The sequence below is a fragment of the Hydra vulgaris genome, chromosome 12 (assembly GCF_038396675.1).
Source record: "Hydra vulgaris chromosome 12, alternate assembly HydraT2T_AEP".
Lineage (NCBI taxonomy): Eukaryota > Metazoa > Cnidaria > Hydrozoa > Anthoathecata > Hydridae > Hydra > Hydra vulgaris.
Genome location: NC_088931.1, coordinates 5,509,269 through 5,527,791, shown reverse-complemented (window position 1 = coordinate 5,527,791; position 18,523 = coordinate 5,509,269). Strand labels below are relative to the sequence as shown.

Here is an 18,523-nt window from a genome sequence, read left to right as displayed (position 1 = left end):
GTTTCAGCAGGTAGACCTTTTATTATATATATATATATATATATATATATATATATATATATATAAGTATATATAAATATATATATATATATATATATATATATATATATATATATATATATATATATATATATATATATATATATATATATATATATATATATATATATATATATATATATATATATATATATATATATATATATATATATATATATATATATAGATATATATACACTGAGGCATATTCGTTTAGACGCATCAATTTTTTTCTTTTTATCTTAATTTTTTTTTATGTATTGTCAACTGATATGCATGCAAGTTATTATCAAAATAATTGTTGTGTTGTGGGCTAATAAAAATCACAAAAAAAATTTTTTTATGTGTCTTTATTAACATGAGAGTATGTTTGATATACAAAAGTACATTTTTTAATTGGAATATATCTATAGACGCAGTCATATTTTTGACATTAAAAGATGAAAATTAGTAATGCGTATGTCCTCCATTACACTGGGTCACCTCAAAAATTCTGCCTTTCATTGACTCCACTAGTTGTTGAAGTGTAGTTTGATCCAACTCGGACCATGCTTCAAGGATTTTACACTTTAACTCAGTAACAGTTTTAAATTGGTGTCCGGCTGCTTTAGCGTCATAAACTTTTCTTGATAGCATTCCCCACACGTTCTCGATTGGATTTAAGTCCGGGCTACAAGCTGGCCATTCGAGAACCGGGACGTTGTGGTCTTTAAATCATTTCATAGAATGCCTAGATGTGTGAATTGCAGCATTATGTTGCTGAAATATGGCATTATCGTCCATGTTTTCATCCATATAAGTTATGAGAACATCATCCAACATTTTTGTATACTTTATCGAGTTCATTTTAGGTAAACCACAACACAGAGTCAATTTTCCTGAATAAGAAAGTCCACCCCAAACCATTAAACTTCCTCCTCCATAATTTCGTTTTGTTTGTGGGCCATTTATTCTTCTTAGATCATGTCAATAACAACTGTAAGCGTCCGGACCATCTAAATTGAACTTTTTTACAACTAAAAATATTACGTTTTGCCACTCATGAGTCCAATGTATATGGTTTTTAGCAAACCGTAATCTAGCAATTTTATGGTGTTTTTTTAACATTGGTTTTTGGTGTGGTTTCTTCCACTTTACGTTTGGTGTTGTACGTAGAATATGTGAAACATGTTTATTGGTGACAGGCAATAATAATTTATCCTTTATTTGTGTTGCATTCAATTTATTTTTAGTTGCTTCGAAGCGAATTCGATTAATTTGCTGATTTGTTAATACTTTGTTGCCGTTTGTTGCTTTTTTTACACCGTAATTGTCACCTTTTGTAATGCAGTTTCGTACAACATGGTCAGATCTTCCAACTTTTCTAGCTATTTCTCGTATAGAAAGTGCTGGTGAGACTTCTGAGCCACGATATAAATTAATTTGTATTTTTTCAGCATCTGTCAAATACTTTCCTTTAGGTATTTTGTAAAATGCAATAAAAATGATACTGGCAGAGCCAACGATCAAGCTACACTAAAAATTTTCAATTTATTTGTGTAAAAGTGATTAAAAATCAATAACTACCGTTATTAACCTGATTGCGTCTATAGATATATTCCAATTAAAAAATGTGCTTTTGTATATCAAACATACTCTCATGTTAATAAAGACACAAAGAAAATTTTTTTTTGTGGTTTTCATTAGCCCACAACACAACAATTATTTTGATAATAACTTGCATGCATATCAATTGACAATACATAGAAAAAAATTAAGATAAAGAGAAAAAATTGATGCGTCTAAACGAATATGCCTCAGTGTATATGTATATATATATATATATATTTTACAATAATAAAAAACTCTTAAGTATATATTAAAAAATAGAAGTCTTTACAGAGAAATATTAACGGACAAAAAACTATACATAATAAACCAATATATTTATTACAAAATAACTCGGTAAATAACCAATAAAAAAAAACAAAACCAACTGTCAAAAAATATATATTTATATAAATAAACTGACAGTAAAATTAAATAGATAAGTTTATAGTATAATGTAAAGCTTGTTTATTAAGTGAGGGACTTTCCCATTTAATGTGGAGGGCTTCTTTTATCTTTAATTTGTGTTTGTTTGGGGCATTATCCAAAATCTCAAAAGAATCACAGTTAGCCAAATTTTTGCAATTAAGAGATAAATTCAAGTGTTTAAATATATGAGATTGTTTATCACTTTTAAGGTGCTCATTTATTCGAGTTGCCAAGTGTCTGGAGGTTTCTCCAATATAACTGGCATTACAGCCAGCGCAAGAAAATTTATAGACAACATGAGATTTAAGCAGTTTAGGAAGTGACTCTTTTAAGCAAAAACAATCTTGTATTTTATTAGTAGTGAAAATTAATTTTATTAGAATATCCTTGCAATATTTATGAACAATTTTTGAAATTTTCCTTTTAGTGTAATTAGAGTACATTATTATTTTGTAAAACTAATGATAGATTCTTAATATCTTTATCAAAACCAAACCAAGAATTATTAATTTTAAATGTACGATCAATCAAACACCGAACAAGTCCAAATTTGTAGCAAGAGGGAATAAAACTAAAAAAATTTTGTAAAAGGTCTGTATACGTTTTTTTGTGATAAACTGAAGTCGTAAACGAGTTGGATTTTTTAATAAGTACATCTAAAAAAGCAATCTGGTTATCTTGTTCTTTTTCCATAGTAAATTTCAGATTTTTATGTTGTTTATTGAGGTGTTTGAAAAATTCTTGAGCTTCATATTCAGAATTAAAAATAGCAATTATGTCATCGACATACCGTTTATAAAAAATGGTGCTGTAAAAGAGCAGTTATTGACCCATGTTTGTTCATGATAACCTACGAAAATATTAGCTAAGATGGGCGCTAAAGGAGAACCCATAGCAACGCCATCTGTTTGATCGTAATATTTACCGCCAAATAGAAAATGTGAACCGGATGTGGAAATCTTAAGTAATTTTTTAAATTGAACTTTTGAAAAACGTTTTGAGTTAGTTTTATCTTTAAAAAATAAATCAGTTGCAATGTTGATGGTTTCTTTAAGAGGAATATTCGTGAACAAACTTTCAACATCATATGAAACAATAAATTTATTAGTTACATTAATTTGTTTTAATTCTTCAACAAAAGAAAATGAGTCTAAAGTGCAAAATTGTTTAGGTATACATGGAGACAATAAATGAGAGAGATGTTTGGCAAGGTTGTAGTTATATGTTCCGATTGTTGAGATGATAGGTCGAAATGTTGGAAGAAATCTTTACTAACTTTGTGCATCTTAGGTAACGCGTAAATTCTTGCAGGTTGAGATTCTACAGGATAGATTTTAGTGTAAATGTCTTTTTCAAAACATTTAAGCTTATAAAGTTGTCTAAGATACACTTGTAAAGATATTTCTCTTTTTATAGTTGGATCCTCTTTTAATTCTTTAAATTTAATCTTATTACTTATAATATTATGTAATGAATTTATTTTGTAATAAATATATTGGTTTATTATGTATAGTTTTTTGTCCGTTAATATTTCTCTGTAAAGACTTCTATTTTTTAATATATATTTCAGAGTTTTTTATTATTGTAAAATAATCTTTTGAAAATGTAAATAAAATTTTACGAAACATGTCAAGAATAAAAAACATCGTGTTATTTTTAAAAATAATTACTTATTTTATGCTATTACGACGTTCAACAAATGTATTTCACGATTTAGCAAACTCTTCACAAGCAGGTTTAACTTTGCATATTTTACGAAAACTTGAAAAACTTCATATTAAAAGCAACAAAGCTCGCTTAGACATAAACTTTTTAAAAAATTGCAAACTATTCAAAGTCTATCCGAAATATCTTGGCTTCAACATACCACATGCAAATTATAATGATATAATCTCGATTAAAAACCGATTGCTTAAAAGTGCTTTACATAAAAGAATAAATGAAAAGAAATTATTGGACAAAGAGTTAGAAAATTTGAAATCTCAAGTAAGAAAAAACTGTTCAGCTTTGCAATGGTATCTTTTAACTATGGTAATCAAAAACAATATAAAAAAGAAAGAGCTTTCAATCATTAAAACTCACGAAAAGAAATTATGTTCTCTCACAAAATCAGCAGTTTTTCCTTTTAAACATCAAAATGTTATTCAAAATCTATCCTCATATACATTACAAGATGATGAACTTGATTTACTAAACAATGGTCTTGGTTTCGCTTTGCCACCAGCGTTTATAAAAAAGACGGATGTATTCGCTCAATTTGATTGTATTTCGCAATTTCTTAATAATCAACTGAAAAACAACGATTCAAAACCTCAACTTAAAAGTGAACTTTTCCATTTGGCTAACAACTACGTATACAAATACACTCCATCTGAAAATTGTCTAAGAAAACATAAAATATTAAAAAGACTTCGGAATAATGAGAACATTGTTATTACACGACCAGACAAAGGAAATGGTATAATTGTTCTTAATAAAATTGATTATAAAAATTCATTACATAATATTATAAGTAATAAGATTAAATTTAAAGAATTAAAAGAGGATCCAACTATAAAAAGAGAAATATCTTTACAAGTGTATCTTAGACAACTTTATAAGCTTAAATGTTTTGAAAAAGACATTTACACTAAAATCTATCCTGTAGAATCTCAACCTGCAAGAATTTACGCGTTACCTAAGATGCACAAAGTTAGTAAAGATTTCTTCCAACATTTCGACCTATCATCTCAACAATCGGAACATATAACTACAACCTTGCCAAACATCTCTCTCATTTATTGTCTCCATGTATACCTAAACAATTTTGCACTTTAGACTCATTTTCTTTTGTTGAAGAATTAAAACAAATTAATGTAACTAATAAATTTATTGTTTCATATGATGTTGAAAGTTTGTTCACGAATATTCCTCTTAAAGAAACCATCAACATTGCAACTGATTTATTTTTTAAAGATAAAACTAACTCAAAACGTTTTTCAAAAGTTCAATTTAAAAAATTACTTAAGATTTCCACATCCGGTTCACATTTTCTATTTGGCGGTAAATATTACGATCAAACAGATGGCGTTGCTATGGGTTCTCCTTTAGCGCCCATCTTAGCTAATATTTTCGTAGGTTATCATGAACAAACATGGGTCAATAACTGCTCTTTTACAGCACCATTTTTTATAAACGGTATGTCGATGACATAATTGCTATTTTTAATTCTGAATATGAAGCTCAAGAATTTTTCAAACACCTCAATAAACAACATAAAAATCTGAAATTTACTATGGAAAAAGAACAAGATAACCAGATTGCTTTTTTAGATGTACTTATTAAAAAATCCAACTCGTTTACGACTTCAGTTTATCACAAAAAAACGTATACAGACCTTTTACAAAATTTTTTTAGTTTTATTCCCTCTTGCTACAAATTTGGACTTGTTCGGTGTTTGATTGATCGTACATTTAAAATTAATAATTCTTGGTTTGGTTTTGATAAAGATATTAAGAATCTATCATTAGTTTTACAAAATAATAATGTACTCTAATTACACTAAAAGGAAAATTTCAAAAATTGTTCATAAATATTGCAAGGATATTCTAATAAAATTAATTTTCACTACTAATAAAATACAAGATTGTTTTTGCTTAAAAGAGTCACTTCCTAAACTGCTTAAATCTCATGTTGTCTATAAATTTTCTTGCGCTGGCTGTAATGCCAGTTATATTGGAGAAACCTCCAGACACTTGGCAACTCGAATAAATGAGCACCTTAAAAGTGATAAACAATCTCATATATTTAAACACTTGAATTTATCTCTTAATTGCAAAAATTTGGCTAACTGTGATTCTTTTGAGATTTTGGATAATGCCCCAAACAAACACAAATTAAAGATAAAAGAAGCCCTCCACATTAAATGGGAAAGTCCCTCACTTAATAAACAAGCTTTACATTATACTATAAACTTATCTATTTAATTTTACTGTCAGTTTATTTATATAAATATATATTTTTTGACAGTTGGTTTTGTTTTTTTTTATTGGTTATTTACCGAGTTATTTTGTAATAAATATATTGGTTTATTATGTATAGTTTTTTGTCCGTTAATATTTCTCTGTAAAGACTTCTATTTTTTAATATATATATATATATATATATATATATATATATATATATATATATATATATATATATATATATATATATATATATATATATATATATATATATATATATATATATTAGGGTGGAGCGATTTTCATAGCAAAAAAAAAGAGTTTAAAAACCAATATTACTGAGACACGAATCAATGTCTATTAATTATAAGATATAAGTAAAAAAATCTTGAGGGTCCTCTTTGGAATTTAAATTCTTGACAGGTCCTAATATTTTTGATTTTTTTTTTTTCTAAACCATATCAACCTTGGACTCAAAAAAGCAGAAAAAAATGCTTGTTTCATAAATAATATTTTTATTAAAAAAATTTTTTAGTGAAAAAAATACTTGCAAAAATATACCTTAAAACCCCCGTTTTGTTGAGGACGGGGGTTTTTAATTAAAAAAACAACTCTACTTTTTTAATTTTAATTTTTTAATTAAAACAAATATTATTTTCAAAATCAGCATATTATTTTGCTTCTTTTAAGTATCAAGTTGATATAGTTTAGAAAAAAAAAATTTAAACAATATACAATAACAACCCATCAAAACCCATCAATAAACAATAACAACCCATCAAAAATTTAGAATCCAAAGAGGAACCTCAAGAACTCATCTAAACTAAAAAAAAAAAGAGTAAGGTTCTTTTTTCACCAAAAGATATTGAATTGCTGCTCAGGCAAATCAAATTTCAAAAATTTTCAAAATCGCTCCACCCTAATATATATATATATATATATATATATATATATATATATATATATATATATATATATATATATATATATATATATAGAGAGAGAGAGAGAGAGAGAGAGAGAGAGAGAGAGAGAGAGAGAGAGAGAGAGAGAGATATGTATATATGGTAAAATAATACTATTTTGGTAAATTTAATTTGGTGCCACTATGTAATGAATCTGTTTTAGTGTGCAAAGAATATAGTTTAAGGAGACACCATGATTCAAAACATCTAAAAAACTTAACCAGTTTCTTGACGAATTAGGGAAAAAAACAAAAAACAAATTTATAAATAGTTCGTTGGACAACAAGATTTGTTAAAAAGAGACACTATCTTAACAGTAAATGCTACTGTTGCAAGCTATGAAATTAGTCTCTTTAGTTACAAATTCTAAACCATACAGTGATGGGGAAACATTACTTAAATTTAAAATTATTTACAACCCTTCCCTCCTCAATGCATTTTTTGTGCATTTAGTCGGAAAAATTTACCATTTTAAATAAGCCGACAAATGTAGACCTTTTAGACCAATCAGTCGTCGAATTTCAAAAAACAAGGACCTTATTTTTTACTAAGCAATTAAAAAATTTTAATTGCACCCCACCACGTGACACATGCTAGTGTCTGCCCTGGTGGCAGCTCAATGATTAAATACTGGTGTTTTTTCCAGACAGAAAAAGAAAATAAAGACTGGAAAGTAGTAGTATTTGCAAACGGTGGCGTTGACGATTGCTGAAATGTTTTTATGGTATTCTCAGTTGAGCTGTTTGATGAGTTTAAAGTGTTATTTAAACAATTTGTTTCAATTGTTATATCAATTTCTTCGGATTCTTTAAGATGCATTTCATAAAATGTTTTTATAAACATTTTTGCCTTTGTAATGCATTCATATCTATCGATATCATTTTTGATAAACTCAAATTTACGAAATTTGAAATCAAGTAAACTAGCTGCTAAGAAAAAATCATTAGCAAAAATGTATATAAAACACCCTTTTAGAGACCTTAATAATTCCTTTTGAAAAGTCTTAACTAGTTCTGTAAAAATTGGTTGTGATTCAAGTATTCCGTTTAGTAAAGAATACAATGTTGGAAACAGAAATGTTACTGTAACATGTTTCTTTCCGCTAAAAAGTTTTTTTAGCTCTTTAATTGGGTGTAACAAATCGCATAAATCCTCCAGCATCTTAAATTCATTAGCTATGGGAAGATAGTCTTTTATATTTTGGTATTTGATGCTTATCATATCGAACGCAGTTTTATTAGTTAATATAGATTCAATCATATCGAATTGGCTATTCCAACGAATAGCTATATCCTGTACTAACTTTATTTTAGTTTCATATCGAAGTGTTTCTTGAACTTCTCTTAACTTTTTTTGTAACATCTCCAAATGCTTAACTGAACCAACAATGTGCCTACAGGATAAAATTACCTTGGCGATTTCCGATTTGTCTTCGTTCATTTTTTCAATTTCTTTAACTTCACTTTCTGTAATTTCTTAAATAATTAATTTTCCATTACCGTCGTAATCCTTTACTTCGTAACGCTTTGAACCATTTTTTAATTTTTTTACTTTTATATCTCTCGTGTTTAGAAGATCGTTAACCACATGATTCAAACGATGACCAGCATATGGAATCTTAAAAACATTATCATCAAATTTATTTACTGCAGAGAAAATGTTTGCACCTGAGTCAGTAACTATTGATGCAATTAATTTTTTGCTCACCGTATTTATGCATGGCATTTTGTGGCTTTTGTTTAACTCACTAACTAAATTTACAAAATCTGGGTGACATACTATCGAAATCGGCTGATCAGTACCAACAATAAAGTTCATCAATAACTTGTTTAATTTTTTATGACCAGTCTCTTCAAAACTATTTTCATTACCGCTCTCAATATCGGATATATCGTCATCGTTGAGTAAAATTGTTGATTTTTTAGATACTTTTGAATTAATGCAATGATCAATTGATAAATGGGATTGCATTGAACTGGTCGAACTGATGTAAGGTAGAATCTTATAACATATGCTGCACTTTGTTTGATTCTTTTGGTCTTTTTCGAAATATGTCCAAACGAAGCTCCGTTTTCTTATTCCTTTCTTAATAACGGATTTATTTATTTTTGTTTATTCAAACTAATAAGCAAGTAGTTTTTTTACTCGTACGCATACAACAAGTATTAATAAATTAGTAACTTATGTTATTAGTAAATTTGTAACACATGTTACTTCACTTAGGTTACTGAGCGATTAAGGAGATTTTTTTTCTTCTTATATTTGATTTACATTTTAGACTATTATAACTTTAGTTACATTTTAGAGTTATGTAACAAAAAGATTGCTAAGATATAATAAAATTGTTTGAAATCGTTGTAAATCTCATCTATATAACCACTAGAAGTAATTAGCCGTTTACGTTGCAACAATGATTTCTTATACATGCGTTAGAGGCCCTTAGGGAATTGCACATTATAACTTTTAAACATCTTAATTATATCATTTAGGAAAAGTGCACAAACTTTTATGTAAATTCTTAATAAACTCTAAATCTAAGGTTTAAACTTATGTTATGCAAATTTAAAATTTAAAAGTGTTTAAACTAGTGTTGCTATCGACTTCGACTAAATCGACTAAAAGTCTACTAGTCGAAATTAGTCGACTTTAAAAAATCTAATAGTGGATCTAATCGACTTTGGACTATCTACTAATCGACTAAAAGTTGATTTAGTCGAATAATAGTACTTATACATGCATTTCTAAGATCTTTTTATTTGATTGAATATTATAAATCTTTTTAATTTTATTTTATTAACAAAAGCAAATATGACTGTTGAATAGAATGTAGTTTTTTCAGAGCCGGAATAAAATACATGCCCCCCTTTTTTTCTTATTAAATTAAAAAATTAAATTATAGTATCTCCCTCCATCCTCCATCTCTCTCCTAATCTAGCACTAAGTTTTTTGTTTACTCCCTTGAAGTTCTATTAAGGGTTTGAGGATTTCAGCAACTTCCAAAAAAATTACTTTTAGTTACCGGTACCGGTATCTGCGGTCACTTGAGAACAATTAAAAGTACTTAAGAGTAACTTATAATACAGTAGCTTCACGACGTCTTCCGGTAATTATGTATGGTAACTAGAATTAAACTCCGCCTAAGTTAACAATTCGTAATGTTAACAGTAAGTAACTTGCCGAATCTTAGTTCTAACATAGTATCTAAAAAATGATATACAAACAACCAGGCCTGAAAAGAGGTTGGGAAAGATTCATTGGGTGTGTATTTGTAAAAATAATATTATTTTCATCTTACACTATTTTTGTATACTTTTTCTCTATTTTTACTATATTAACATTTTATTTATATTATTTTTTCACTTCTTTAGTTTTTTTATAAATAATCAAAATTACAAATTTCTTTTTTCGATATCCCAATTAATTTAAATCCAAAATATTGTTAGTTAGCTTCTGTATTTCTGGGTTTACGACTGATCATTTAACGAGGGCTCGCCAAAAAAGGCTTTTCCGCATGCTTTTTGGCATCTGCCTTTTAATGGTCCAAAAATTTTTCCTGACGGCCCTGCATTATTAAACAACTTCATAACATATGACAATAATTATTATATTAAAATACTTTATAATTATGTGTTTTTTTTTTTTTTTTAGCAGTCTTTGCATGTGATTATTAAAAAGATTTTCATACAATATCGATCCGATATACAGTGCCGATCCGTTCCGTTCTTTAACTAGGGCTCTAAACATAATTAAATTGTGAGACCCTTCATATCTAAATAGTTTATTTTAAAACTTATATTTACTTTTATTTTACTATTTTAGACTTATACTTTTTTATATTTATCAAGAAATCAAAAGGACTTTTTCACAATATTAAATCATTTGGACCTAGCAAAATTTATCCTGCGTGGCGTTCATATTGTTTTGTTTCATTAATATTTAAGTTATATAATTTAAAAATATAAGTAAATATAAGTTAAAAAGTCGACTTTGGTCGACTTTTGGAAATATATTAGTCAATTTAGTCGACAGTTAATATTTTTAATAGTCGTAACAACACTAGTTTAAACTATAGTTTAACCACATTTTAGTTTTGAATTTAATTTTGAATTAGAAGCTCAAATTATTTTTATTCAATATTGAATGAAGATGCTTTTAAGCATCTTCATTCAATATTGTATAAAAATACTTTTTTGACCTGGACTACTATCAAATACTTGACGATTCGATAATGACATAAGATGTGGGGCGTGAAACCCTGTCGATAAGTAAGGGGCGCTACCATAAGAAATATAACTGGAAGTGGGCGTTGTTACATACGCTGAGTTATTGGAACTCATATATTCGGAAGAAGGTCTTTTATTAAAAACATTTGAACTCGATCTTGTTTTTGTATCCCGAAGGGGTATATTCGTAGTAGGATTATATTCTTTGGAAAATGTTTTTAATGGATAGGCACCACAGGATAAAAAACTGGAACAATTTGAATTTTCAGAAGAATGAGATCTGCAAGAGGTGGACCTTAAGTCAGGGCTGAGTGTTAACAAAAAGTCTTACCTTAAGTCAGGGCTGAGAAAATTGTTTCTTTATTGTTTTTTAATTGCGTATCGAAAATAGGCAATGATTCTCTACTATGATTTTTACTTTGTTGTAAAGAATAGGAACGATAAATCATTTCTGATTCCACGCTCTCCAGCTCGGAATGCCTTTTGTTTTTTTCAATTTTGGAATTACCTTTCAAGGGAAGAGATATCTTTTCTTTAGATTTTTGATAAAATTTCATAGGATAGGAGTATCGAGACACATCAACGCTACTTAAACTTTTTGACTTTAAATAATCCTTATGCATGCCAAAAGTTGTTCGTACCTTATTACTGTCACTTGTTGATACATTATTACCACCACTGGTCGATGGGCTACAACTTTCACTCGGAAGTTTATTACTGTCACTTGTTGGCACCTTATTACTATCACCTACAAGCTTTTCAACACAAATTGTTTCTTAGCTGTTTAGTCTATTGGTATCTATTGGTATAAATACATGGAGCACCTAAAGAAACATTTACTGAAGAGTCGTTAGGTATAGAGACGGAATATTTTAAATTGTCCTGGTTATATAATTGACTTTCACTAGATTTTATACTGTTTGATGAATCTTGCTTGTCAATGATTTTGTTTAGTTTCATATTTTCTTCTGTAGACCTTTCTAAAACCTTTTGTAAACCCTCATGTTTTAAATGATCCGGTTGGTTGGAAGAATCAAGCAAGATTTGCGTTTGCGGCACAAGACGAGTAAGACGTATTCTTTTTTTGAGCATAACTTTATTTACAATAAAAATGGAAATAAATATTAAAAATATAGAAAAAATTATCACAAGCAAACTAGAAGAACAAAAAAGAAGTATACTAGCAGAAACGGAGAGATTACTCAAAGATCATGAAAAAAACTTCACTACAATAATAAGTTCGAATTTCAAAATAATAACAGCAAGGTTAGACAAAATGGACGCTGAAATAAACAATAACCAGTTAAATATCAGAAGAGTTGAAAATGAAGTTGACGAAATAAAAGTCAGCTTAAATTTCCAAGAAGAAAAAGCTAAGGATGAACTTATTCATATAAAAACAAAATATGATAATGAAATTTTGATGTTAAATAAAGAATCTATTGACTTAGAGAATCGCTCGAGACGTAATAACTTACGTATCGATGGCATAAAAGAAAACCCTGAAGAAAACTGGAGTGATTGTGAGAAGGCTGTAAAAGACATCTTTAAAACAAAGCTAAATATATTAAGTGAAGTAGTTGTGGAACGAGCGCACCGAGTCGGTGCAGTTAAAGATAATAAAACACTAAGACCAATCGTTTTAAAGCTTTTGAATTATCATGATAAAAATAAAATATTAAGCTCAGTAAATAAACTTAAAGGAACCGGTATTTATATCAATGAAGATTATGCAAAAGAAACGATGTTAGAAAGAAAGAAGCTTTGGGAAGAAGTTAAACGATTTACAAAACGAAGGTAAATTTGCAGTTGTTAAATTTGATAAAATTTATTGTAGAGATTTTAGAAAGTAAACGCGCGAAGTTTTATTAAGCGAAGCGCTATTTTAACGATTTTAATTAATGACTAACTTAACAATAGATTTTGAAAAATTACACTTTAATGTTTTCAATTCAGCAAATGTTTTACTTAATGATATTTCTGACGCTGATTTGCATTTTTTTAACGAAAACAATTTTAGTTCGTCCTTTTTTGAAATAAAAACTTTTAAAAGTGAACTAAAAACGTTAAAGAGTAATTTTACTGTAATACACATTAACATAAGAAGTATAAATAGCAACATGGATAAGCAAAAACATTTTCTTATCGAATGCGATTATCTATTAAGTATGATATGCCTAACAGAAACGTGGTGTTCTGACGAATCATGCAAAATAAATTCAAGTTTAGAAATTCCTAACTACAAATTATTATCATCTGAAAGAAAAACTAACAAAAGGGGAGGTGGAATTATAACTTATATTAGGAATGATCAAGTTACCAAAATTAGAGATGACCTTTCGATCTCAGATGCCGATAGTGAGGTTTTTACAATTGAAATAACTAGCAACAAATCAAAAAATATACTGGTCTCCACATGTTACCGGCCACCTGAAGGTGATTTATTTAAATTTTCCAATCATTTAAAACAAATTTTTATAAAAAACAACAATGAGCAAAAAAAAATATTCTGTATTGGAGACATAAACATAGATTGTTTACAATATGATAAACATGCCAATACTAAACTTTTTTTTGACGAAATGCTTCAACATTACATCTTCCCAATTATTAACAAGCCAACTCGAGTAACTCCAACTTCAATCACTGCAATAGACAATATATTAACTAATTCATTGTTTGATACTTCTCTAAAGGCAGGAATAATAAAGGCAGATATATCTGATCATTTTCCTATTTTCTTCTCCTTGACGCAAGATATAAAATCTAATAATAGTTGTAAAATTAAAACTTATAAAAGAAAAATCAACAAATTTGCTATTCAACAATTTAAAGACTCACTGTCGGCAGAAGAGTGGGATAAGGTATACCATGAATGCAATCTTGGGCACACTAACTCTGCTTATAATAACTTCGAAAAAATTTTCCTAAAAAGCTATAATATGCACTTCCCAATTAAAGTAAAATTAATAAAAGAAAAACACTTAAAATGTCCATGGATCACCAAAGGTATTAAAAAATCCTCAAAAAAAAAACAAAAACTTTATATTAAATACTTAAAAAATAGAAATGAGGCAAACCTAAATGTTTACAAACAGTATAAAAACTTGTTTGAAAAAATTAAAAAAAGTTCAAAGAAAAACTATTACTCAAATAAAATAAAAAACACAAATGGTGATATTAAGAAAACTTGGGATATCATGAAAGAAATAATTGGGATAAAAACCTGCAAAATAAATAGTTTACCTGCTCAAATTGTTATAGATAATAAAGAGTATGACAATAATAATGCAATTTCAGAAAAATTTAATAGTTTTTTTGTCAACATAGGCCCAAATCTAGCTTCAAAAGTCAATTGTCCAAACAACTCATTTGAAACTTATCTAACTAGTGTCAACAACGAATTAATATTTAAAGAACTAAAAATTGATGAACTCGAAAATGCAATAAACTCTCTTAAAACAAACAAGTCTCCAGGTATAGATGACATTTGCAGTAATATCGTCGTCAATGTCTTTTCGGAGATACGCAAACCTATTTTCGAAATATTTAAATCATCAATTATAACAGGAACTGTACCAGATAAATTAAAAGTAGCTAAAATTGTACCTATTTTTAAAACCGGTGAAACATTTCTAATAAACAATTACAGACCAATCTCAATACTTCCAACCTTTTCTAAAATACTTGAAAGAATAATCTATAATAGATTATATGAATACCTAATTCAAAACAAGTTCTTAAATAAAAAACAATTCGGCTTTCAAGCACAGCACTCAACAGAACATGCAATTTTAGATTTAGTTAATAGCATAAGTGATTCTTTTAATAAAAAGCAATTTGTATTAGGAACTTTTATAGACCTATCCAAAGCATTTGACACAATTAATCATGATATCTTACTAAAAAAAATGGAAAAATACGGAATAAAAAATACTAGCCTAGATTGGTTTAAAAGTTATCTGTGCAACAGACAACAATGTGTTATTTCGAACGATAATAAGTATTCTAATTTACTAAAAATAAAATGCGGAGTTCCCCAAGGTTCCATTCTTGGTCCTCTTTTATTTTTAATTTATATTAACGATCTTCCACAATCACTAAAAAAACTTGATGCAATAATGTTTGCTGATGACACAAATTTATTTTATTCATCAGCATCAATTGAAAATCTCTTTGAATCTGCAAATGATGACCTTGAGAGTCTAAACATTTGGTTTAAAGTAAATAAATTATCTTTAAATCAAGAAAAAACAAAATACATCTTGTTTCATTCCAACCAACAAAAAAACAAAATACCAAGCATGCTACCATTACTAAAAATTGATAACATAAACATCGAAAGAACTGAAACTATTAAATTTCTTGGGATAATTATTGACGAAACGATTTCTTGGAAACCCCATATAAAAACATTAAATACAAAAATATCAAAAAGTATCGGCATACTTTACAAAGTCAAAACTATACTTTCCCAGGAGAATCTGAAAGTTCTCTACTTTTCTTATATACAAAGTTATCTAACATATGCTAATATTGCCTGGGGAAGTACAAATAAATCTAAATTAAGTTCTCTATATACACACCAAAAACACGCATCAAGATTGATTTATAATAAAAATAAATTCACTCATGCCGATCCTTTACTTAAAAACTTGAATGCTTTAAATATCTATCAAATTAACATCTACCAAAATGTTTTATTTATGCTCAAATATAAGCTCGGACTTGTCCCAACTCATTTTACTAATAACTTTTTTCAAACCAACGCCAACAGATATACCACACGAGGAACCGGAAACTTTACATTGCCCATAAAAAAAACAAAATTTTCGAGATTTTCAATTGTATACCGTGGCCCCTATTTATACAACAAAACAATACCTCAAAATATAGAACTTACTAAATTGGATAATCTTATTGCCCTGAAGAAAAAACTAAAAGATCTCATAATTAACAAAACCAATTTTATCGATATGTATTAAATATAAAAGAACAATTAATATAATAAAATGTAAAAAGAACAATTTAAGCTACAAAAATAAATAAAAAAGAAATAAAACATAAAATATAAAAAAATAAAAAAATAAAAAATGTTAGCAACTATACATAGTTAAATTTTTTCTGAACAGTAGACCTCAAAAAATTAATGTGTGTCTTTACTCTTTAAATTTTTAGTTTATTTTGTATTTTAAAGGTTCTCGATGAAAAGACTTTTCTTAGTCTTCTGCGAGTTTCCTTACAACTACATAGTACTACTAATATATGTTGATATATATTTTCAACAAATAACATATATTTTCAACGACAACGACAAGCAAGTCCCTAGTAGCCCTGTGGTGCGACGGACTTGCGTATATTTTTTAAATGCATGGGTTAATAGCCAGCACATTATATTATAAACCACGAATTTATTATTTTAATTCGCATGAGTTAAAATGTCAAACGCGCATGCGTTAAACAGCATTGTTAACGCTCTTTAGATATTGTAAATATTTGTGGTGGACATTTATATAAACTGGAGACATGTAAATATTATTTGTTTTTGAAATATATAATAATGATTGTTGTAAAAAAAAAAAAAAAAAAAAAGATTGACGAACTTTCTTTTGGTGAGTTAAGTAAAGGTTTTGTTTGAACATTATTTTCATACGTTTGATTTTCAATCGGAAACTCTTTTGTATAAAGTGATTGAGAACCTGATTTTTTAAGGCTTTTTATATTGTTACTTATAGTATCATTATGTCGTTTATGTTGTTGCTTAAAGTGAGCAGCCGTGGCGCAGTGGTTAGAGTTCTGGCTCAGAACCCAGAGGTCCGAGGTTCAACGCCGGCTCTAGCCAAAAGCGACATTGGTAAAGAAGGAGGTGTGAACTTCTAGTTAAATGCTCTCCTGCGGTGCTCAGTGATAAGGCCGCAAGGACTTCTGGGAGCACCTAAATAACCTAAAAAAAAAAAAAAAAAAAAAAAAGCATCTTTATTCAATAATTAATTAGTAAAAATTTGAATAAGTGAATAAGTAAAAATTTAAAAAATTATACGTTCAAAATTTACAATTTAAATTGTAAGCAAAAACACTTAAGTAGCTTTTGCTATAAGTAGGTTTATTCACTTTGAGAGAGCTAATATTTTATATAAAACATTTCACCGTGTAGATGGTAAGGGTCATTTGCAAATTATGTCACGCAAAAAACTTTTCATATCCCCCTCCTCCCTTTTCCACAAAATGTCACAAAATATCAACCCCTTATCTTATCCCGAATGTTCTAATCCCTGCAAAAAAACCGTTGGGGTTCTAATCCCTGAAAAAATATTTCAAAGTAAATTTTAGAATTTCGAAAGTAAAATATCGTTTCGGTATTATTTTCAGAATTTCGAAATCACAAAAATATTTCGAAGCAAGTTTTAGAATTTCGAAAGTGAAAAATTGTTTCGATATTATTTTTAGAATTTTGAAATCGCAAAAATATTTCGCAGCAAATTTTAGAATTTTGAAGGTGAAAAATTGTTTTGGTAATATTTTCAGAATTTCGAAATCGCAAAAATATTTTGAAGCAAATTTTACAATTTCGATGCAAAATTAATTAGTTTGAAATTATTTCGAACTTACCGAGACAAAAATAGAGTTTCGACAACTTTTTTTTTGATCGAAAATTCAATTTTTGCTTCCATGAACAACCTTAATGATTACGCGTAAATTCTGGCATTTTGGAGGGAAGACTCTAAGGTCAAATGAAGTTATCAAGTTACCCTTGATGCTAACTAGCCCCATCCCCCCTTATGCCATCATAGGAGCAGTAGTTGCCTATGATGGCATGCTTGTGCTTTTTTTTAAAATAACTAATATAAAATAACTAAAACAAAAATAAAGCCGGTAAAAACTCTTGGGGTAATTATTGTTTTACATGTCGCGAGGTTAGAATTATTTTGTTCTAACTCCATGTTTTTCCGAACTGAGAAAATCAAATTTAAAGTTTTAAAAGGACCTGTAGACCACTTAAACATAAAAGACGTAAACAAATTAGATTCATATTAATTTCCCATACTTGCTACCACAGTTTAAAAGTAAATACTTCAAAAGATATAATGTGCAGGTATCTGAAATACCACACCCTGATTTGAAGATAGAACAATATAATATACACTTATTTTATAAAATACAATATTATTTTGTTCTATCTCCATTTTTCATATAAAAATATAATACAAATTAGTATTTTGTATATATATTGTATATATTGTAGCAAGGTAAAGAACTGTTTGGCATATCTCTGTTTTATTGGAATAAAATCTTACTTTAACTAGTAAAAAAACTTTATAAATGCAATATTTATAAA

The 18,523-nt window shown here is 28.0% G+C and overlaps 2 protein-coding genes across 2 annotated transcripts; both read left to right on the top strand.

Annotated features, from left to right (window-relative positions):
* The first annotated feature begins 3,732 nt into the window (after positions 1-3,732).
* Positions 3,733-6,020, top strand: LOC136087905 (uncharacterized). The gene is made up of 3 exons (XM_065811528.1): positions 3,733-4,750; positions 4,873-5,232; positions 5,698-6,020. The coding sequence occupies exons 1-3, from the start codon at positions 3,733-3,735 to the stop codon at positions 6,018-6,020; spliced, it is 1,701 nt and encodes a 566-aa protein (XP_065667600.1).
* A 7,335-nt stretch (positions 6,021-13,355) lies between these two features.
* On the top strand, positions 13,356-17,067 carry LOC136087904 (uncharacterized). The gene is made up of 2 exons (XM_065811527.1): positions 13,356-15,136; positions 16,923-17,067. Exons 1-2 carry the CDS (start codon positions 13,356-13,358, stop codon positions 17,065-17,067), a joined length of 1,926 nt encoding a protein of 641 aa, XP_065667599.1.
* Positions 17,068-18,523: the final 1,456 nt, after the last annotated feature.